The following is a 22,714-nucleotide window of genomic DNA, read 5'->3' as shown; positions in this document are numbered from 1 at the left end:
ATAAGATAATATAAAAGTGTCACCATACTACTGGGTATTAAAAGCCATCTGAAATAAGTAAGTTTTTAGCCCAGATTTAAAGAGGCCCAGGTCAGAAATAAGACTCATCTGGGGGGGGCTTATTCCAGAGCCTGGGGGCACCCCAGGGCTTGTATTTTGACCTGGACACTTCCAGCTAAAGTTGATTTGTTGACCTCAGAGCTCTGCCAGGGTTACAGTTAAAAGCTCAGATAAATACGACGGGATGAGGCCGTTAAGAGCTTTAAAACCAAACTTTAAAAGTTTAAAATCAGTTCTATGAAGGACAGGAAGCCAGTGAAGGGAGTTAAGAACAGGAGTGATGTGCACAGGTCTGTTAGTGTTGGTTAAAAGATAATATCTCAAACATGTCTGCTCTCCCTCTGTCGGGTACATTTCTGTGATTATATTGAAAATAGACGCCCTCCCTTTAGCAGGAATCATCTCAACTTGTTGTATATTTAACAGAAAAACGCTGGAAACTGCCAGAGAAAGAGAGAGCCAGCTCCTCAGGCTGAGTCCCTGTCTGCATTTAGCCTCAACTCAGTCCCTTTGAATCCTCAGATTGTTTATCTGGCGCCTCGGCTTGAGCTCTCTCTATCCGAGTGCCAAACCATTCGCTGCAACTTCAGACCTCCCACACTAATCTTTACTTCTTTTCTTTCTTCTGAAAAGCTAAAAGCTGCCGTCTGCTTCGGTCTTTCTCCTCGAGTGTCTGTTGATGCTGCACTTCCTGTCAGTGGCGCTCCAGGTGAACGGACACGTGCACGTTTTCCCACAGTGCACAACAAACAGACTCATGCAACCTCTTTACAAACAGAGGAAGGAGACTGAACTGAGAGTGCATTTAATCACCTTTTTGAGCATCTTTACTAAAAGATAAAGGAGAAAAATACTGCATAGAATGTCATTTATGTTTTGAGAAGAGGCCTTCAGAGGTTTGTGCTCATGGCAGATGGTGAAAGGAATGAAAAGCTGATGGGAAAAATCCCCTCCAGCGTATTTATTCTCTACGCTAAAGCCAAAAAAAGAAAAATCCTTTCACTGACAAAGCAAAAGATCCTTTTTACACAAGGAGGCAGCAGATTTAGTTGGTGCCAGACGGATAAAGTGATGCAGAGAATGCTTTTGAGATGACGTTGATGACGACTGCTTGGAAGCTGTGAAGTGGAACAGTTGGTTTGAGATGGTTCTGGAACTATCAGAACCAGCATATATGTAAATTCATTCAACCAGTAAAATCTGCATCTTCAAAAAAAGTCCAATTGCCTGAATGGCTTTCTAGCAAAAAACAAAATGTAGAATAAACTTTTTTATTTTTGTTTTTTTCTGGAGATATAATGAAAATCAAAGTCCTTTTTTTTTTATTGCCAGGAAAATGGGAAATATGCACATGTGGGCGGAGCTGAGAGAGTTTCAGACATGTCCATTTGAGCTCGTCTTTCAGAATTTAATCCTTTATCCTCTATATCCGACTCTTCTTGTTCTTTACACGGTACTTTTTCACTTATTCTGATTATTTATTTGAGTGGAATATATATATTTTAGACTGTGTGAGACCTGCCTTTCTTTGGCCAGTCTTGATAAAAATGTGTACAGTTGGGGGCTTGTCCGGGATCGTTTCACGACTTTAGTTGTTGGTTTGAAACTATGGAAATGCTCACACAATCATGTTTCTTCATAACCTGTAGGTTAGTACCTCCATCTATCCTTTCATCAGGCTTTATGGGGCACTCAATGATGTGGCTCAAGTGCTTTATAGCCATCAGGTCTCAACCCAGTTGAACACATTGTTGAGCATCTCATTGGATCTCCATCACGACTGTTTTAACACCTTAAGTCTCTCCAGGGAATTCCAGAGGTTTGTAGAATCAAAGATGAGCTGCATTCTGGCAGCATGTGGTGACCCAACTCCAATAGTTTGGCACTTTGAGTTAGTTGGATGAAGTATATAACACTGTAATGAGCAAACTTTACGTTTGCATGTAGTCATTTAGCAGATGGCTCCATGTAAAGCGATCACCTCAGCTTTATTTGTCTGGATTATGTCAGGAGGCTGAGAGACGAGGAAAAGGGAAGGAGAAAGCGTGGGAGGCAGATTAATTCGGAGAGAGAAATCTAATCAGATCTTGTAGTTTTATACATGCAAATATAATTTTCTGCTCCATAAACTCTGGGAACAGACTGAACTATGAGCTGTGATGGTTAAACTAATTGAAACGGAGTGTTTTTACATGAAAGTTAATGTGATTTCTCAAAGTTCTGCATGTGTCGACGCTCGTTACAGCAGAAAGAAAGTAAAGAGGTAGCCTGGCATCGCCTCAAAAATGCAGAAATTACACCTCCAACCAATCAGAGCAGTCGCATGTGGTGCGTCACGCCTCAGCGGCGCTCCTACGCCCGTTTGCATCGTGTCAGCCATGGATAAACATTTGTATCTGGAAAGGTCGGGTGGATCTGTTGGATCAGGAGCAGAATTATCTGCTTCCACGGTTAGAGGTTGAGTCGATGCATTGAGCCATGCTGGAAGATTTCAGACCTTTTCAAGTCTTCCTCATTTTCTGTTTCAGACTAATCTCAGAATGGATTTTATTTCACCTTTTCTACATCAGTGCAAGACACACTGTGCATCTACTGCAGGGGAAAGCTTCAGTGTTGGCAGCGTTTTCCTCCTTTTTTTTTTATCTTCAATCTGCTCTTCAAAGTACCGATAATTCCAGACAATAGCGCACACCTGAATACAAGCCGCACCCTCCCTGAACAGTGCCTGTAACACCGATGGTTTTAGTTTAAATTCCTATCGCTAACGTACAAATACGTGGCACAAATGCTTTTTTTTTTTTTCCAAACAGTGCCTGTAACACCGATGGTTTTAGCTTAAATACCTACCAGTAACGCACAAATAGGTGATGTAAATGCTTTTTTTTCTAACAGTGCCTGTAACACTGATGGTTTTAACGTAAATACCTATCGCTAACGCAGAAATACGTGGCGTAAATGCTTTTTTTTTCCAAACAGTGCCTGTAACACTGATGGTTTTAGCTTAAATACCTATCGCTAACGAACAAATACGTGGTGTAAATGCTTTTTTTTCCAAACAGTGTCTGTAACACCGATGGTTTTAGCTTAAATACCTATCGCTAACGTACAAATACGTGGCATAAATGCTTTTTTCCCTGAACAGTGCCTGTAACACCGATGGTTTTAACATAAATACCTATCGCTAACGAACAAATACGTGGCATAAATGCTTTTTTCCTGAACAGTGCCTGTAACACTGATGGTTTTAATGTAAATACTTATCGCTAACGCACAAATACGTGGCGTAAATGCTTTTTTTCCCGAAACAGTGCCTGTAACACTGATGGTTTTAATGTAAATACCTATCGCTAACGTACAAATATGTGGCGTAAATGCTTTTTTTCCCGAAACAGTGCCTGTAACACCAATGGTTTTAATGTAAATACCTATCGCTAACGAACAAATACGTGGCGTAAATGCTTTTTTTTCCAAACAGTGCCTGTAACACTGATGGTTTTAGCTTAAATACCTATCGCTAACGTACAAATACGTGGCGTAAATGCTTTTTTTCCTGAACTGTGCCTGTAACACTGATGGTTTTAACTTAAATACCTATCGCAAACGCAGAAATACGTGGCGTAAATGCTTTTTTTCCCCAAACAGTGCCTGTAACACTGATGGTTTTAACTTAAATCCCTATCGCTAACGCACAAATACGTGGCGTAAATGCTTTTTTTTCCAAACAGTGCCTATAACACTGATGGTTTTAGCTTAAATACCTATCGCTAACGTACAAATACGTGGCGTAAATGCTTTTTTTCCTGAACTGTGCCTGTAACACTGATGGTTTTAACTTAAATACCTATCGCTAACGAACAAATACGTGGCATAAATGCTTTTTCCCCCAAACAGTGCCTGTAACACCGATGGTTTTAGCTTAAATACCTATCGCTAACGAACAAATACGTGGCATAAATGCTTTTTTCCCCCAAACAGTGCCTGTAACACTGATGGTTTTAGCTTAAATACCTATCGCTAACGCACAAATACGTGGCGTAAATGCTTTTTTTTCAAACCGTGCCTGTAACATTGATGGTTTTAACTTAGATAGTCGTCGGCGATTTTGATAGTCGACTAATCGTGGCAGCCCCAGAGGAGGGCCGACTGATGGATGTCTTCAATTAGATTTAGAGGCAGTTTTTTTATCCTCATAAAAGCTGTGTGGTCACAGGATATATGAAGTCTGTCTGTCGGCCTCTGAGCTGAAAGGATCCTTCCCCAGATCTCTGCTTTGACGTTGAATCCAAGAAACTAAAGAATGGGAGGATGTTTTGACAGGGAGGATAAAGGTGTGGAGGTCAGGGGTCGGCTGAGGTCAGGGGTCGGCTGCACAGTTCGTCTGATGTTTGCCTTTAAAGCAGCTCTCAGACGTCACCTGAACGTTCAGATCTTTGTGTTTCCGATGCTCTGAGATGACATGTTGGCAGTAGTGTTGGAAGCATCAACTTCTCATCATGACAGAGTTTGTTTCAACCCCCCCCCCTTACAGTATGTGCTCGTTATTCCCACAGCTTCTTAATAAATGGAAACTACTTCATTCCAGAGGCAAATAGTTGTCAGGTTACTGTGACCCGGGTGGAAAACAGTACAATTAGATGAAGACGCGACGGAGGCGAGTCGACAGTCTGACTCAGTCACACCAGAGAGTCTTTGATGCTTGAAAGGCTGAATGAGATGTTGTCCTCTTGTTAAAAGGCGACTTTTTCCGTCTCTTTGGCAGCCAAACAAACACAAGTTTACTCCGTCTGTCTTTCAGCTCGTCTAATAGCAGCCGTACAGCGGTGCCAGCCTTTAGTCTGCAGCCAGACTCGGTTATTATGCTTTTTGTTGCACTGTCCCAGCTTGTGTCATCGAATTCAAAATTAAATGATTTTAAATGGGCATCATCGGCCAAACAACTGATATTTTATACATTTTGGAAGCCAAATATCGTATCTGCCGCTCTGCAGTTGTTTTTGTCTTTTGAATGAGTTGGAAAACAGGAGTTTTTGCTTAAAATGTGAAGAAGAAGAGGCTGGATTTGTACGTTTTAGCAGGGTGGGTGTTGCGTTTAGGAGCAATTCCTGCCAGCTTGTGTCATCGAATTCAACATTAAATGATTTTAAATGGGCATCATCAGCCAAACAATTGATATTTTATACATTTTGGAAGCCAAATATCGTATCTGCCGCTCTGCAGTTGTTTTTGTCTTTTGAATGAGTTGGAAAACAGGAGTTTTTGCTTAAAATGTGAAGAAGAAGAGGCTGGATTTGTACGTTTTAGCAGGGTGGGTGTTGCGTTTAGGAGCAATTCCTGCCAGCTTGTGTCATCGAATTCAACATTAAATGATTTTAAATGGGCATCATCAGCCAAACAATTGATATTTTATACATTTTGGAAGCCAAATATCGTATCTGCCGCTCTGCAGTTGTTTTTTTCTTTTGAATGAGTTGGAAAACAGGAGTTTTTGCTTAAAATGTGAAGAAGAAGAGTGGGATTTATCCCTCAAACAGGCTGGATTTGTACGTTTTAGCAGGGTGGCTGTTACGTTTAGGAGCAATTCCTGCCAGCTTGTGTCATCGAATTCAACATTAAATGATTTTAAATGGGCATCATCAGCCAAACAACTGATATTTTACACATTTTGGAAGCCAAATATCGTATCTGGTGCTCTGCAGTTGTTTTTGTCTTTTGAATGAGTTGGAAAACAGGAGTTTTTGCTTAAAATGTGAAGAAGAAGAGGCTGGATTTGTACGTTTTAGCAGGGTGGGTGTTGCGTTTAGGAGCAATTCCTGCCAGCTTGTGTCATCGAATTCAACATTAAATGATTTTAAATGGGCATCATCAGCCAAACAATTGATATTTTACACATTTTGGAGCCAAATATCGTATCTGCCGCTCTGCAGTTGTTTTTTTCTTTTGAATGAGTTGGAAAACAGGAGTTTTTGCTTAAAATGTGAAGAAGAAGAGGCTGGATTTGTACGTTTTAGTACAGCGCTGCTGTTACGTTTAGGAGCAATGCCGGCCAGCTTGTGTCATCGAATTCAACATTAAATGATTTTAAATGGGCATCATCGGCCAAACAACTGATATTTTACACATTTTGGAAGCCAAATATCGTATCTGCCGCTCTGCAGTTGTTTTGTCTTTTGAATGAGTTGGAAAACAGGAGTTTTTGCTTAAAATGTGAAGAAGAAGAGTGAGATTTATCCCTCAAACAGGCTGGATTTGTACGTTTTAGCAGGGTGGATGTTACGTTTAGGAGCAATTCCTGCCAGCTTGTGTCATCGAATTCAACATTAAATGATTTTAAATGGGCATCATCAGCCAAACAACTGATATTTTATACATTTTGGAAGCCAAATATCGTATCTGCCGCTCTGCAGTTGTTTTTGTCTTTTGAATGAGTTGGAAAACGGGAGTTTTTGCTTAAAATGTGAAGAAGAAGAGTGAGATTTATCCCTCAAACAGGCTGGATTTGTACGTTTTAGCAGGGTGGCTGTTGCGTTTAGGAGCAATTCCTGCCAGCTTGTGTCATCGAATTCAAAATGAAATGATTTTAAATGGGCATCATCAGCCAAACAACTGATATTTTATACATTTTGGAAGCCAAATATCGTATCTGGTGCTCTGCAGTTGTTTTTTTCTTTTGAATGAGTTGGAAAACGGGAGTTTTTGCTTAAAATGTGAAGAAGAAGAGGCTGGATTTGTACGTTTTAGCAGGGTGGCTGTTACGTTTAGGAGCAATTCCTGCCAGCTTGTGTCATCGAATTCAACATTAAATGATTTTAAATGGGCATCATCAGCCAAACAATTGATATTTCATACATTTTGGAAGCCAAATATCGTATCTGCCGCTCTGCAGTTGTTTTTGTCTTTTGAATGAGTTGGAAAACAGGAGTTTTTGCTTAAAATGTGAAGAAGAAGAGGCTGGATTTGTACGTTTTAGTACAGCGCTGCTGTTACGTTTAGGAGCAATTCCTGCCAGCTTGTGTCATCGAATTCAAAATTAAATGATTTTAAATGGGCATCATCGGCCAAACAAATGATATTTTACACATTTTGGAAGCCAAATATCGTGTTGCCGCTCTGCAGTTGTTTTTTTCTTTTGAATGAGTTGGAAAACGGGAGTTTTTGCTTAAAATGTGAAGAAGAAGAGGCTGGATTTGTACGTTTTAGCAGGGTGGCTGTTACACAAGTGTAATTTCAGTCTGAGTGGGAGGGAAAAGACAAAAAGCCGCTCGCAGCGACCCGCTGGATGCGGTCAGAAGTTAACAGCTCGTGGGATCAGTTTGGCTGAAACAAACTCTTTGTTTTCATCCGTCCCCAGTTCTCCTGAGACTTCTCCTACATTTAAATCAGACTCTTTCTGAACATCTCAGGATTTAAACCGTTTTAGACTCCTTCTGATGGACAAAATTAGCTCTGTTTCCAGTTTCCAACCCCTGCTGCAGATGTTTTATTCAGTGAAAGCAGCTGAATTAAACCCGGGGAGCAGGAGAGGTTTCTGGATTCAAACCGTTGTGGCGGTGAAGTCATTCTCCTGGTTAAAGACGCAGCGCCTGACCGAGCTGGAAGTCAATAAATCACTAACATGGCTGAACTTTCTCTTCCTTGTGGTGTCCTTGAGCGAAGCCGCAGACCGGCGAGCGTCCTCAGCGCACGCTTTGTGCACGAGGCGACAGCAGAGATCACTGAGAGGAGGAGGACTTATTGTCAGCGGAATACATATGAGGGTAATTGTGTGATTAGTGCTCTGACAGGGTGGCTTCCTGGCTTTTTGCCCTCTGGGGTTTTAAATGAGGAGACCTCTGGCTGCAGAGATCCAGCTCAGAGCAGCTGGAGGCATGAATCAAACATGGCGGGATGTGCAGAGAGGTCAGGGGTGAAGGCCGGGAGCTGGGATTTAACTTGGTGCAGGAGCTGAAACTAGAGTTTAGAATAATGAGGAACCAGCAGAGGCCGTATCCTCGAATCTTATCCTAAACTGGGCCGGGTTACTCAATTCAATCCAATTCAACTTTATTTATAAAGCGCCAGATTACAACAATTGTCATCTCAAGGCACCTAAGTAATAAAGTCCAATTCAAGCCAATTGGAATTCAATTCATTGTAATCATAATCCAATTAATTCATATGGAGCCAATTCAAAAATAATATCCGAGCTAAGGAAACCAACAGATTGGACCGGAACTTGTCTTCAGTCCAATCTCCCGTCCTGAGCCTGAGGGACTGTGGAAAGGAACGACTCCCTTTAACAGGAAGAAACCTCTGGCAGAACCAGAACCAGGAAGAAACCTCTGGCAGAACCAGAACCAGGAAGAAACCTCTGGCAGAACCAGAACCAGGAAGAAACCTCTGGCAGAACCAGAACCAGGAAGAAACCTCTGGCAGAACCAGGAAGAAACCTCTGGCAGAACCAGGAAGAAACCTCTGGCAGAACCAGGAGGAAACCTCTGGCAGGACCAGAACCAGGAAGAAACCTCTGGCAGAACCAGAACCAGGAAGAAACCTCTGGCAGAACCAGAACCAGGAAGAAACCTCTGGCAGAACCAGGACCAGGAAGAAACCTCTGGCAGAACCAGACTCAGGAAGAAACCTCTGGCAGAACCAGACTCAGGAAGAAACCTCTGGCAGAACCAGAACCAGGAAGGGTGTCCATCCGCCTGGACCAGCTGGGGTTTGAGAAGACAGAAAAGAGGGAAAAGAGGGGGGAAAAACACCATAACAGCATTCAAAGGATACCTGCTGGAACAGGGAAACACAAGTTAATAACCACAATAATGTCACATGGACAGAAAATCAATTGAGAAATTAAACAGGGGGAAAAAGAGAGGAAAGTGAGGAAAGGTGAGACAGATGAGGTCCCCCAGCAGGCTGGGCCTATAGCAGCAGAACTATGGGATGTTTCAGGATTGGCTGATGCTGGTGATCCAAACTGACAAATAAAGTGCTTGTAACAGGACTTCCTGTTCATATTATTCATATTATCCAGCCAGATATTACCCTTTTTAATACCCTGAAGGTCAGAATTCAGGTTCACTCCAAATGAGTCGTTTGACCTCAGAGATGCTAACGTTGGCGGGTTTTTAAACCCCACCCAGTGGGTCTCTGGGTTCAGAGGGCTTAGGACCAGCTGAGGCTGGCGCTGATGCAGCGGGTCGCCGGATCAGACTCAAGAAGTCAGCTTCTGTGATGAAATGAGATGTGACCTGAGCCAGCGGTGAGAAAAACTATCATAAAGCTGAGGTTAACTGCAGGTTGCATGACCTCCTGACCTTCCTGACCTCATGTTTCATCCATTTATTGAAATAGTCGCAGAAAGCAACAAAGAATAAAGGCTAAGTGGACTTTTTAAGACGGAACCAGGTGGTTTTAACACTGATCAGAGGTTTTGGGAGCGCTGGAGGTCGTCCTATCGTAGGACACGGAGGCATTTGCAGGGCTCAGACATCACTGTTCCTCATGATCTGTGGCTCACAGAGACGGTATTTCACCATGAGAGGTGGATTTATGAAGTCGTTATTTGTGGCTTTGGGTGTCTCTGAGTGCCGCTCCTCCAGAGTTATCTCCCACCGTGTCCTTGATTCCTGTTAAAGTCCCGTTGAAGCTCAAACTCGCCGTGAAGTAATTACAAACCCTCCCTGAGCTCGGCTGCCATAGCCCCGCCGGTTCCTGTCACTGAGACGGTTACCTGCGCGGGAAGCCCGGCGAGCCCATTAATTCCCTGAGAGTTTGTTCATTAATGCAGGAAACCGTGCGTTTAATGGGAGGATTTGTCTTGTTGTGTCTTTTCTCTGGTTGAATTCTCTGTTTTGTGTGATTGGTTCTGTTCCTCATCATCAGTTTCCTCCTCGGTTCTGTTCCTCATCATCAGTTTCCTCCTTGGTTCTGTTCCTCATCATCAGTTTCCTCCTTGGTTCTGTTCCTCATCATCAGTTTCCTCCTCGGTTCTGTTCCTCATCATCAGTTTCCTCCTCGGTTCTGTTCCTCATCATCAGTTTCCTCCTTGGTTCTGTTCCTCATCATCAGTTTCCTCCTCGGTTCTGTTCCTCATCATCAGTTTCCTCCTTGGTTCTGTTCATCATCAGTTTCCTCCTTGGTTCTGTTCCTCATCAGTTTCCTCCTTGGTTCTGTTCCTCATCAGTTTCCTCCTTGGTTCTGTTCCTCATCAGTTTCCTCCTTGGTTCTGTTCCTCATCATCAGTTTCCTCCTCGGTTCTGTTCCTCATCATCAGTTTCCTCCTCGGTTCTGTTCCTCATCATCAGTTTCCTCCTTGGTTCTGTTCCTCATCAGTTTCCTCCTTGGTTCTGTTCCTCATCAGTTTCCTCCTTGGTTCTGTTCCTCATCAGTTTCCTCCTCGGTTCTGTTCCTCATCATCAGTTTCCTCCTTGGTTCTGTTCCTCATCAGTTTCCTCCTTGGTTCTGTTCATCATCAGTTTCCTCCTTGGTTCTGTTCCTCATCGTTTCCTCCTTGGTTCTGTTCCTCATCAGTTTCCTCCTTGGTTCTGTTCCTCATCAGTTTCCTCCTTGGTTCTGTTCCTCATCAGTTTCCTCCTTGGTTCTGTTCATCATCAGTTTCCTCCTTGGTTCTGTTCCTCATCATCAGTTTCCTCCTTGGTTCTGTTCATCATCAGTTTCCTCCTCGGTTCTGTTCCTCATCAGTTTCCTCCTTGGTTCTGTTCCTCATCAGTTTCCTCCTTGGTTCTGTTCCTCATCAGTTTCCTCCTCGGTTCTGTTCCTCATCATCAGTTTCCTCCTTGGTTCTGTTCCTCATCAGTTTCCTCCTTGGTTCTGTTCATCATCAGTTTCCTCCTTGGTTCTGTTCCTCATCGTTTCCTCCTTGGTTCTGTTCCTCATCAGTTTCCTCCTTGGTTCTGTTCATCATCAGTTTCCTCCTTGGTTCTGTTCCTCATCAGTTTCCTCCTTGGTTCTGTTCATCATCAGTTTCCTCCTTGGTTCTGTTCCTCATCATCAGTTTCCTCCTCGGTTCTGTTCCTCATCATCAGTTTCCTCCTTGGTTCTGTTCCTCATCATCAGTTTCCTCCTTGGTTCTGTTCCTCATCAGTTTCCTCCTTGGTTCTGTTCCTCATCAGTTTCCTCCTTGGTTCTGTTCCTCATCATCAGTTTCCTCCTTGGTTCTGTTCCTCATCAGTTTCCTCCTTGGTTCTGTTCCTCATCATCAGTTTCCTCCTCGGTTCTGTTCCTCATCATCAGTTTCCTCCTTGGTTCTGTTCCTCATCATCAGTTTCCTCCTTGGTTCTGTTCCTCATCATCAGTTTCCTCCTTGGTTCTGTTCCTCATCATCAGTTTCCTCCTTGGTTCTGTTCCTCATCAGTTTCCTCCTCGGTTCTGTTCCTCATCAGTTTCCTCCTTGGTTCTGTTCCTCATAGTTTCCTCCTTGGTTCTGTTCCTCATCAGTTTCCTCCTTGGTTCTGTTCCTCATCAGTTTCCTCCTCGGTTCTGTTCCTCATCAGTTTCCTCCTCGGTTCTGTTCCTCATCAGTTTCCTCCTTGGTTCTGTTCCTCATCAGTTTCCTCCTTGGTTCTGTTCCTCATCAGTTTCCTCCTTGGTTCTGTTCCTCATCAGTTTCCTCCTCGGTTCTGTTCCTCATCAGTTTCCTCCTCGGTTCTGTTCCTCATCAGTTTCCTCCTTGGTTCTGTTCCTCATCATCAGTTTCCTCCTTGGTTCTGTTCCTCATCATCAGTTTCCTCCTTGGTTCTGTTCCTCATCAGTTTCCTCCTTGGTTCTGTTCCTCATCATCAGTTTCCTCCTTGGTTCTGTTCCTCATCATCAGTTTCCTCCTTGGTTCTGTTCCTCATCATCAGTTTCCTCCTTGGTTCTGTTCCTCATCAGTTTCCTCCTCGGTTCTGTTCCTCATCAGTTTCCTCCTTGGTTCTGTTCCTCATCAGTTTCCTCCTCGGTTCTGTTCCTCATCATCAGTTTCCTCCTCGGTTCTGTTCCTCATCAGTTTCCTCCTCGGTTCTGTTCCTCATCAGTTTCCTCCTCGGTTCTGTTCCTCATCATCAGTTTCCTCCTTGGTTCTGTTCCTCATCATCAGTTTCCTCCTTGGTTCTGTTCCTCATCAGTTTCCTCCTCGGTTCTGTTCCTCATCATCAGTTTCCTCCTTGGTTCTGTTCCTCATCAGTTTCCTCCTCGGTTCTGTTCCTCATCAGTTTCCTCCTTGGTTCTGTTCCTCATAGTTTCCTCCTTGGTTCTGTTCCTCATCAGTTTCCTCCTTGGTTCTGTTCCTCATCAGTTTCCTCCTCGGTTCTGTTCCTCATCAGTTTCCTCCTCGGTTCTGTTCCTCATCAGTTTCCTCCTTGGTTCTGTTCCTCATCAGTTTCCTCCTTGGTTCTGTTCCTCATCAGTTTCCTCCTTGGTTCTGTTCCTCATCAGTTTCCTCCTCGGTTCTGTTCCTCATCAGTTTCCTCCTCGGTTCTGTTCCTCATCAGTTTCCTCCTTGGTTCTGTTCCTCATCATCAGTTTCCTCCTTGGTTCTGTTCCTCATCATCAGTTTCCTCCTTGGTTCTGTTCCTCATCAGTTTCCTCCTTGGTTCTGTTCCTCATCATCAGTTTCCTCCTTGGTTCTGTTCCTCATCATCAGTTTCCTCCTTGGTTCTGTTCCTCATCATCAGTTTCCTCCTTGGTTCTGTTCCTCATCAGTTTCCTCCTCGGTTCTGTTCCTCATCAGTTTCCTCCTTGGTTCTGTTCCTCATCAGTTTCCTCCTCGGTTCTGTTCCTCATCATCAGTTTCCTCCTCGGTTCTGTTCCTCATCAGTTTCCTCCTCGGTTCTGTTCCTCATCAGTTTCCTCCTCGGTTCTGTTCCTCATCATCAGTTTCCTCCTTGGTTCTGTTCCTCATCATCAGTTTCCTCCTCGGTTCTGTTCCTCATCAGTTTCCTCCTCGGTTCTGTTCCTCATCATCAGTTTCCTCCTTGGTTCTGTTCCTCATCAGTTTCCTCCTCGGTTCTGTTCCTCATCATCAGTTTTCTCCTTGGTTCTGTTCCTCATCATCAGTTTTCTCCTTGGTTCTGTTCCTCATCATCAGTTTTCTCCTTGGTTCTGTTCCTCATCATCAGTTTTCTCCTTGGTTCTGTTCCTCATCATCAGTTTTCTCCTTGGTTCTGTTCCTCATCAGTTTCCTCCTTGGTTCTGTTCATCATCAGTTTCCTCCTTGGTTCTGTTCATCATCATCAGTTTCCTCCTTGGTTCTGTTCCTCATCATCAGTTTCCTCCTTGGTTCTGTTCATCATCATCAGTTTCCTCCTCGGTTCTGTTCCTCCTCATCAGTTTCCTCCTCGGTTCTGTTCCTCATCAGTTTCCTCCTTGGTTCTGTTCCTCATCATCAGTTTCCTCCTTGGTTCTGTTCCTCATCATCAGTTTCCTCCTTGGTTCTGTTCCTCATCAGTTTCCTCCTTGGTTCTGTTCATCATCAGTTTCCTCCTTGGTTCTGTTCCTCATCAGTTTCCTCCTTGGTTCTGTTCCTCATCAGTTTCCTCCTTGGTTCTGTTCATCATCAGTTTCCTCCTCGGTTCTGTTCCTCATCAGTTTCCTCCTTGGTTCTGTTCCTCATCAGTTTCCTCCTTGGTTCTGTTCCTCATCAGTTTCCTCCTCGGTTCTGTTCCTCATCATCAGTTTCCTCCTTGGTTCTGTTCCTCATCATCAGTTTCCTCCTCGGTTCTGTTCCTCATCAGTTTCCTCCTTGGTTCTGTTCCTCATCAGTTTCCTCCTTGGTTCTGTTCCTCATCAGTTTCCTCCTCGGTTCTGTTCCTCATCAGTTTCCTCCTCGGTTCTGTTCATCATCAGTTTCCTCCTCGGTTCTGTTCCTCATCAGTTTCCTCCTTGGTTCTGTTCATCATCAGTTTCCTCCTTGGTTCTGTTCCTCATCATCAGTTTCCTCCTTGGTTCTGTTCCTCATCAGTTTCCTCCTCGGTTCTGTTCATCATCAGTTTCCTCCTTGGTTCTGTTCCTCATCATCAGTTTCCTCCTTGGTTCTGTTCCTCATCATCAGTTTCCTCCTTGGTTCTGTTCCTCATCAGTTTCCTCCTCGGTTCTGTTCCTCATCAGTTTCCTCCTCGGTTCTGTTCCTCATCATCAGTTTCCTCCTCGGTTCTGTTCCTCATCAGTTTCCTCCTTGGTTCTGTTCCTCATCATCAGTTTCCTCCTTGGTTCTGTTCCTCATCATCAGTTTCCTCCTTGGTTCTGTTCCTCATCATCAGTTTCCTCCTTGGTTCTGTTCCTCATCAGTTTCCTCCTTGGTTCTTTTCCTCATCAGTTTCCTCCTTGGTTCTGTTCCTCCTCATCAGTTTCCTCCTTGGTTCTGTTCCTCATCAGTTTCCTCCTCGGTTCTGTTCATCATCAGTTTCCTCCTCGGTTCTGTTCATCATCAGTTTCCTCCTTGGTTCTGTTCCTCATCATCAGTTTCCTCCTTGGTTCTGTTCCTCATCAGTTTCCTCCTCGGTTCTGTTCCTCATCAGTTTCCTCCTCGGTTCTGTTCCTCATCAGTTTACTCCTTGGTTCTGTTCATCATCAGTTTCCTCCTCGGTTCTGTTCCTCATCAGTTTCCTCCTTGGTTCTGTTCATCATCAGTTTCCTCCTTGGTTCTGTTCCTCATCATCAGTTTCCTCCTCGGTTCTGTTCCTCATCAGTTTCCTCCTCGGTTCTGTTCCTCATCAGTTTCCTCCTCGGTTTTGTTCCTCATCAGTTTCCTCCTTGGTTCTGTTCCTCATCAGTTTCCTCCTTGGTTCTGTTCCTCATCAGTTTCCTCCTCGGTTCTGTTCCTCATCAGTTTCCTCCTCGGTTCTGTTCCTCATCATCAGTTTCCTCCTTGGTTCTGTTCCTCATCATCAGTTTCCTCCTTGGTTCTGTTCCTCATCATCAGTTTCCTCCTTGGTTCTGTTCCTCATCATCAGTTTCCTCCTTGGTTCTGTTCCTCATCATCAGTTTCCTCCTTGGTTCTGTTCCTCATCAGTTTCCTCCTTGGTTCTGTTCCTCATCAGTTTCCTCCTCGGTTCTGTTCCTCATCATCAGTTTCCTCCTTGGTTCTGTTCCTCATCATCAGTTTCCTCCTTGGTTCTGTTCCTCATCATCAGTTTCCTCCTTGGTTCTGTTCCTCATCATCAGTTTCCTCCTTGGTTCTGTTCCTCATCAGTTTCCTCCTCGGTTCTGTTCCTCATCAGTTTCCTCCTTGGTTCTGTTCCTCATAGTTTCCTCCTTGGTTCTGTTCCTCATCAGTTTCCTCCTTGGTTCTGTTCCTCATCAGTTTCCTCCTTGGTTCTGTTCCTCATCAGTTTCCTCCTTGGTTCGGTTCCTCATCAGTTTCCTCCTTGGTTCTGTTCCTCATCAGTTTCCTCCTCGGTTCTGTTCCTCATCATCAGTTTCCTCCTTGGTTCTGTTCCTCATCAGTTTCCTCCTTGGTTCTGTTCCTCATCAGTTTCCTCCTCGGTTCTGTTCCTCATCATCAGTTTCCTCCTTGGTTCTGTTCCTCATCAGTTTCCTCCTTGGTTCTGTTCCTCATCAGTTTCCTCCTCGGTTCTGTTCCTCATCATCAGTTTTCTCCTTGGTTCTGTTCCTCATCATCAGTTTCCTCCTTGGTTCTGTTCCTCATCATCAGTTTCCTCCTTGGTTCTGTTCCTCATCAGTTTCCTCCTTGGTTCTGTTCATCATCAGTTTCCTCCTTGGTTCTGTTCCTCATCATCAGTTTCCTCCTTGGTTCTGTTCCTCATCATCAGTTTTCTCCTTGGTTCTGTTCCTCATCATCAGTTTCCTCCTTGGTTCTGTTCCTCATCATCAGTTTTCTCCTTGGTTCTGTTCCTCATCATCAGTTTTCTCCTTGGTTCTGTTCCTCATCAGTTTCCTCCTTGGTTCTGTTCATCATCAGTTTCCTCCTTGGTTCTGTTCCTCATCAGTTTCCTCCTTGGTTCTGTTCATCATCATCAGTTTCCTCCTCGGTTCTGTTCCTCCTCATCAGTTTCCTCCTTGGTTCTGTTCCTCATCAGTTTCCTCCTTGGTTCTGTTCCTCATCATCAGTTTCCTCCTTGGTTCTGTTCCTCATCATCAGTTTTCTCCTTGGTTCTGTTCCTCATCATCAGTTTCCTCATTGGTTCTGTTCCTCATCATCAGTTTTCTCCTTGGTTCTGTTCCTCCTCATCAGTTTCCTCCTTGGTTCTGTTCCTCATCAGTTTCCTCCTTGGTTCTGTTCCTCATCAGTTTCCTCCTTGGTTCTGTTCCTCATCAGTTTCCTCCTTGGTTCTGTTCCTCATCATCAGTTTCCTCCTTGGTTCTGTTCCTCATCATCAGTTTCCTCCTTGGTTCTGTTCCTCATCAGTTTCCTCCTTGGTTCTGTTCCTCATCAGTTTCCTCCTTGGTTCTGTTCATCATCAGTTTCCTCCTCGGTTCTGTTCCTCATCAGTTTCCTCCTTGGTTCTGTTCCTCATCAGTTTCCTCCTTGGTTCTGTTCCTCATCAGTTTCCTCCTCGGTTCTGTTCCTCATCATCAGTTTCCTCCTTGGTTCTGTTCCTCATCATCAGTTTCCTCCTCGGTTCTGTTCCTCATCAGTTTCCTCCTTGGTTCTGTTCCTCATCAGTTTCCTCCTTGGTTCTGTTCCTCATCAGTTTCCTCCTTGGTTCTGTTCCTCATCAGTTTCCTCCTTGGTTCTGTTCATCATCAGTTTCCTCCTTGGTTCTGTTCCTCATCAGTTTCCTCCTCGGTTCTGTTCCTCATCAGTTTCCTCCTTGGTTCTGTTCATCATCAGTTTCCTCCTCGGTTCTGTTCCTCATCAGTTTCCTCCTTGGTTCTGTTCCTCATCATCAGTTTCCTCCTTGGTTCTGTTCATCATCATCAGTTTCCTCCTTGGTTCTGTTCATCATCAGTTTCCTCCTCGGTTCTGTTCCTCATCATCAGTTTCCTCCTTGGTTCTGTTCATCATCAGTTTCCTCCTTGGTTCTGTTCCTCATCATCAGTTTCCTCCTTGGTTCTGTTCCTCATCATCAGTTTCCTCCTTGGTTCTGTTCCTCATCAGTTTCCTCCTCGGTTCTGTTCCTCATCATCAGTTTCCTCCTCGGTTCTGTTCCTCATCAGTTTCCTCCTTGGTTCTGTTCCTCATCAGTTTCCTCCTTGGTTCTGTTCCTCATCAGTTTCCTCCTTGGTTCTGTTCCTCATCAGTTTCCTCCTTGGTTCTGTTCCTCATCATCAGTTTCCTCCTTGGTTCTGTTCCTCATCAGTTTCCTCCTTGGTTCTGTTCATCATCAGTTTCCTCCTCGGTTCTGTTCCTCATCATCAGTTTCCTCCTTGGTTCTGTTCCTCATCATCAGTTTCCTCCTTGGTTCTGTTCCTCATCAGTTTCCTCCTCGGTTCTGTTCCTCATCATCAGTTTCCTCCTCGGTTCTGTTCCTCATCATCAGTTTCCTCCTTGGTTCTGTTCCTCATCAGTTTCCTCCTTGGTTCTGTTCCTCATCAGTTTCCTCCTTGGTTCTGTTCCTCATCAGTTTCCTCCTTGGTTCTGTTCCTCATCAGTTTCCTCCTTGGTTCTGTTCCTCATCATCAGTTTCCTCCTCGGTTCTGTTCATCATCAGTTTCCTCCTTGGTTCTGTTCCTCATCAGTTTCCTCCTTGGTTCTGTTCCTCATCAGTTTCCTCCTTGGTTCTGTTCCTCATCAGTTTCCTCCTCGGTTTTGTTCCTCATCAGTTTCCTCCTTGGTTCTGTTCCTCATCAGTTTCCTCCTCGGTTCTGTTCCTCATCATCAGTTTCCTCCTCGGTTCTGTTCCTCATCAGTTTCCTCCTCGGTTTTGTTCCTCATCAGTTTCCTCCTCGGTTTTGTTCCTCATCAGTTTCCTCCTTGGTTCTGTTCATCATCAGTTTCCTCCTTGGTTCTGTTCCTCATCATCAGTTTCCTCCTTGGTTCTGTTCCTCATCATCAGTTTCCTCCTTGGTTCTGTTCCTCATCATCAGTTTCCTCCTTGGTTCTGTTCTGTCTGGTTTCCCTTCCTGGTTCTGTTAGTTCTTCTGGTTCTGGTTCTGGTTCTAACCTTCCAGGACGTTTTACAGGTGCATGAATCTTTAACACAAACCGTTAAAAAAAGTAGATCCTCTTTTCTCCCTTTGGCTTCCTTTCAGAATAAAGCTCTTTTCTCTCCATTTTACGGAGGATGCTTTTATTTGTTTGACCCTTTCTTCTGGTCTGTTCTCACCAGAGTTCCCCTCAAAGTCGAGCAGGCGAACAACGCCCGGGACGCCTTGGCGAAGGCGGTGTACAGCCGCCTGTTCGACCACGTGGTGACCCGGGTTAACCAGTGCTTCCCCTTCGAGTCGTCCTCCAACTTCATTGGGGTCCTGGACATCGCTGGTTTTGGTCAGTATTTAACGCCATAAAACACTTCATATCTTTGGAAACTCGGGTGAATCTGAAACCCACTTCTCCTGCTTTCCAGAGTACTTTGAACACAACAGCTTCGAGCAGTTCTGCATCAACTACTGTAACGAGAAGCTCCAGCAGTTCTTCAACGAGCGCATCCTGAAAGAGGTGAGAGCTGCTGTTCGTATTCACCAGGAAACAGGATTTATTCTCTCATTCCAGCCGCTTTTTACAGCCTTCTGACCCTCAGATGGCAGATTTTCTCAGGTTTTCTCAGCCGTTTCAGGCTGGACTCACTGAAAAACCCAGCAGAATCTCACCATCCTGCTGAGTTTTTCTGAGATGTTTGTGTGTTTTTTTTCCCTTCTTCTTCTGTGAAACAACCAGAAATGTCTCTTTACGTCTCCGGGTGCTTCTGGACCGAACAGTTTGAAGCCTTCAGCTGATTTGGCAGCTCTGAAAACCGACTTATCGACCATGTTTTTGTGTAATTCCTGCAGTTTAAAACCCACTGACACGGGTCCACTTTCATTAAACCGAACGTTCAGATGGTCACAGTCACTCCAGAAGTATTGATTTTTAATTCCAACACATCTCCTTGGTACTTCCTCAGCCCTCACACGTCCGTTAGCAACAGTTGGCATGGCAACAGATGCTGTCGATGTGTCTCCACATCACTGCGTTCTGGAAAATAACGATCCATTACTGAGGTCTTCACATAGTGGAGTGGAAGGAACTCGAGTGCTAGTATTTATCCTCCTCTGAAGATTAGTTTATTAGTTTAGAGTTTTATTCCTGTGAAGCTGTGGAGGAGATGATGCTCAAGCCTCGACCCTTCAGTCAAATCTCAGAAAAGGGCATTTTTAAGCACTTTGGATTCAGTTTGACTCTTATTTTGAAGCAACATTTGAACAGTTTTTCTCTACAGATGTGGAGATATTGGGAGTGAGCAGCATTCAGTGTGAAATTAATGGCAGAAAATCGTAAAAATAGAGAGCCAAGAGGTCCCCCGGGGACACGGAGTCGCCCCCATCCTCATTAGACATGAACATGCAGTGAATACCTTCTCATGAGAAATGTCCTAATTGCTTTGCAGGAGCAAGAGCTGTACCAGAGGGAGGGGCTCGGGGTCAACGAGGTCCACTATGTCGACAATCAGGACTGCATAGGTATGAATCATTTTCACAGCGTTTGTTGCTCTTCTTTCGTGTTTCCTGAGTGCAGAGAGAGAAGAGCTGCTGCTTGTTCTGATCCTTCAGCGTTAACCTGACGACTTCACGCAAAAAGATGGTTTAAATCACTCCTCCGATATCAGGAAGGTCCAGAAATAACCCGGCGTGAGGCTGTGACCTCCTCTGGAACCGAAGTGGAGGTGCATGGCTTCACCTGCAGCCTTTCAGCCTTTACTTTGGGTTTAATATCATTTCGTCCTTCTCATGACCTCCAACACGCACGGTGGCCTCAGCAGCTTCACTTTTCACCACATTGCATCGGCAGATTTGACCTGGAACTGGTTTTAAATCTCAACTCAGATTTGTGAGCAGCTGTTTTCCTTCCTCAGGATGTGTTGTTTGCAGGAGTTTTACTGTTTTCTGCCCGTCTGGACCTGAGTTACGGGGTTTCTGGACCTGAGTTAGGGTTTTCTGGACCCGAGTTAGGGTTTTCTGGATCTGAGTTAGGTTTTTCTAGACCTGAGCTAGGGTTTTCTGGACCAGAGTTAGGGTTTTCTGGACCTGAGTTAGGGTTTTCTAGACCTGAGTTAGGGTTTTCTGGACCTGAGTTATGGGTTTCTGGACCTGAGTTATGGGTTTCTGGACCTGAGTTATGGGTTTCTGGACCTGAGTTATGGGTTTCTGGACCTGAGTTATGGGTTTCTGGACCTGAGTTATGGGTTTCTGGACCTGAGTTATGGGTTTCTGGACCTGAGTTATGGGTTTCTGGACCTGAGTTAGGGGTTTCTGGACCTGAGTTATGGGTTTCTGGACCTGAGTTAGGGGTTTCTGGACCTAGTTAGGGTTTTCTGGACCTGAGTTAGGGGTTTCTGGACCTGAGTTAGGGGTTTCTGGACCTGAGTTAGGGGTTTCTGGACCTGAGTTAGGGGTTTCTGGACCTGAGTTAGGGGTTTCTGGACCTGAGTTAGGGGTTTCTGGACCTGAGTTAGGGGTTTCTGGACCCGAGTTAGGATTTTCTGGACCTAGTTAGGGTTTTCTGGACCTGAGTTAGGGTTTTCTGACCTGAGTTAGGGGTTTCTGGACCTGAGTTAGGGGTTTCTGGACCTGAGTTACGGGTTTCTGGACCAGAGTTAGGGGTTTCTGGACCTGAGTTAGGGTTTTCTGGACCTGAGTTAGGGTTTTCTGGACCTGAGTTAGGGTTTTCTGGACCCGAGTTACGGGTTTCTGGACCCGAGTTGCAGGTTTCTGGACCCGAGTTGCAGGTTTCTGGACCTGAGTTGCAGGTTTCTGGACCTGAGTTGCAGGTTTCTGGACCTGAGTTACGGCTTTCTGAACCTGAGTTACGGGTTTCTGGACCTGAGTGACGGTTTTCTGACCTGAGTTAGGGTTTTCTGGACCTGAGTTAGGGTTTTCTGGACCAGAGTTACGGCTTTCTGAACCTGAGTTAGGGTTTTCTGGACCAGAGTTAGGGTTTTCTGGACCAGAGTTAGGGGTTTCTGGACCTGAGTTAGGGTTTTCTGGACCTGAGTTAGGGTTTTCTGGACCTGAGTTAGGGTTTTCTGGACCCGAGTTACGGGTTTCTGGACCCGAGTTGCAGGTTTCTGGACCCGAGTTGCAGGTTTCTGGACCCGAGTTGCAGGTTTCTGGACCTGAGTTACGGCTTTCTGAACCTGAGTTACGGGTTTCTGGACCTGAGTGACGGTTTTCTGACCTGAGTTACGGGTTTCTGGACCTGAGTGACGGTTTTCTGACCTGAGTTACGGGTTTCTGGACCTGAGTTACGGTTTTCTGACCTAAGTTACGGGTTTCTGGACCTGAGTTATCGTGAGAGGAACCTGAACATGAGGTGGAACCTGAACCCCTCCTGCTTTAATGGGGGCTGCTTTGACTTTATGGTCTCAACCTGGAGATTTAACAGCTATTAAAGAGAAGCTTTCAGCCCATGAAGCAGATAGAGAATCCTCCTCCTGAGGTTTTCATTGGTCAGCTTCTGTTTGCACCCTCGTGCACACACATTCGCACCCTCGTGCACACACATTCGCTCCCTCGTGCACACACATTCGCACCCTCGTGCACACACATTCGCACCCTCGTGCACACACATTCGCACCCTCGTGCACACACATTCTTCACGTTGACGTTGGAGGCGGCAGCAGCACTGAAAGTTGTGCTAATAAAGCTCCCGCGGCAGCTCGCTGTTCATGATTGGCTGTAATTCGCCGCTGGCTTCATTTCCTCAGTCCTTTACGAAGGCTGCCGCTCCCCAGTTTGACCTCGGCGCCGCGGCGGCGGCGTTTCGTGCACACACGAAATGAAAAGGCAGAGCGATGAAGCCCCCCGAGCGTGTGAACTCTTGCTCCGAATGAAACGTGTCTTCATTAGCCCATAAGCAGGCAGGGAGATGGATGTGAGGCAGTTAGAGGTTAATTGTGCTTTTTGCTGATGTCCAGCTCTGAAGGAGCATCAATATTTGATGTTTCCCTGCAGCAGAGTCAGCTGGAGGGAGGCAGCCAACACACTGTTTACAGACAGAGCTGCTCCACCTGTTGTGCTCACATCTGAGCATAAAAACCCGGCGTAATGGAGCAGAAAATCACATCTGTAGGAACAATGGATGCATTACTGCATGCAGAATGAACCATTAGAAAATGGAGGCAAATATTAGAATGACAGAACAATAAGAGCAACAAGAGCTTCTACTGTTGATGGCTTCGGTTTCACATCGTCGTGTTCTGCAGAAACCGTTTTCGGAGCAGGAAGTTGGGAGCATAACGCTGAATGGATCCATAAGACTGCATAGTCTGAATATCTCCCTTCAGATGCATATTTATCTCATGAATATAAATGTAAATGTAATTTATTTCTACAGCCCTTTACAACAGTCCATTTCGGTACCAAAGTGCTTTACAGCAGATAATAAATAAAGAAAAGAACAAAACAATAAAATAACAGTAAATATAAAAGTGTCACCATACTACTGGGTATTAAAAGCCATCTGAAATAAGTATGTTTTTAGCCCTGATTTAAAGAGGCTCAGGTCAGAAATAAGATGCATCTCGGGGGGGGGGGGCTTATTCCAGAGTCTGGGGGCACCCCAGGGCTTGTATTT

General features: G+C 44.9%; 1 protein-coding gene across 5 annotated transcripts in view; it reads left to right on the top strand.

The window, feature by feature from the left end:
* The window catches only part of LOC140266916 (unconventional myosin-VI-like), a 138,403-nt gene that overhangs the window by 49,014 nt on the left and 66,675 nt on the right, over nt 1–22,714 (top strand). For all 5 annotated transcript variants that reach the window (XM_072362053.1, XM_072362052.1, XM_072362051.1 and 2 more), the window contains exons 13-15: nt 18,273–18,430; nt 18,510–18,601; nt 19,530–19,602. In XM_072362053.1, the coding sequence (XP_072218154.1) occupies nt 18,273–18,430; nt 18,510–18,601; nt 19,530–19,602 (323 nt within the window). The remainder of the gene's footprint in view (nt 1–18,272; nt 18,431–18,509; nt 18,602–19,529; nt 19,603–22,714) is intronic.

This window comes from Leuresthes tenuis, unplaced genomic scaffold (genome assembly GCF_036924035.1).
Source record: "Leuresthes tenuis unplaced genomic scaffold, fLeuTen1.0.hap1 SCAF_13, whole genome shotgun sequence".
Classification (NCBI taxonomy): Eukaryota; Metazoa; Chordata; class Actinopteri; order Atheriniformes; family Atherinopsidae; genus Leuresthes; species Leuresthes tenuis.
The sequence above is the reverse complement of the archived record's forward strand: the minus strand, read 5'-3'. Positions and strand labels throughout refer to the sequence as shown.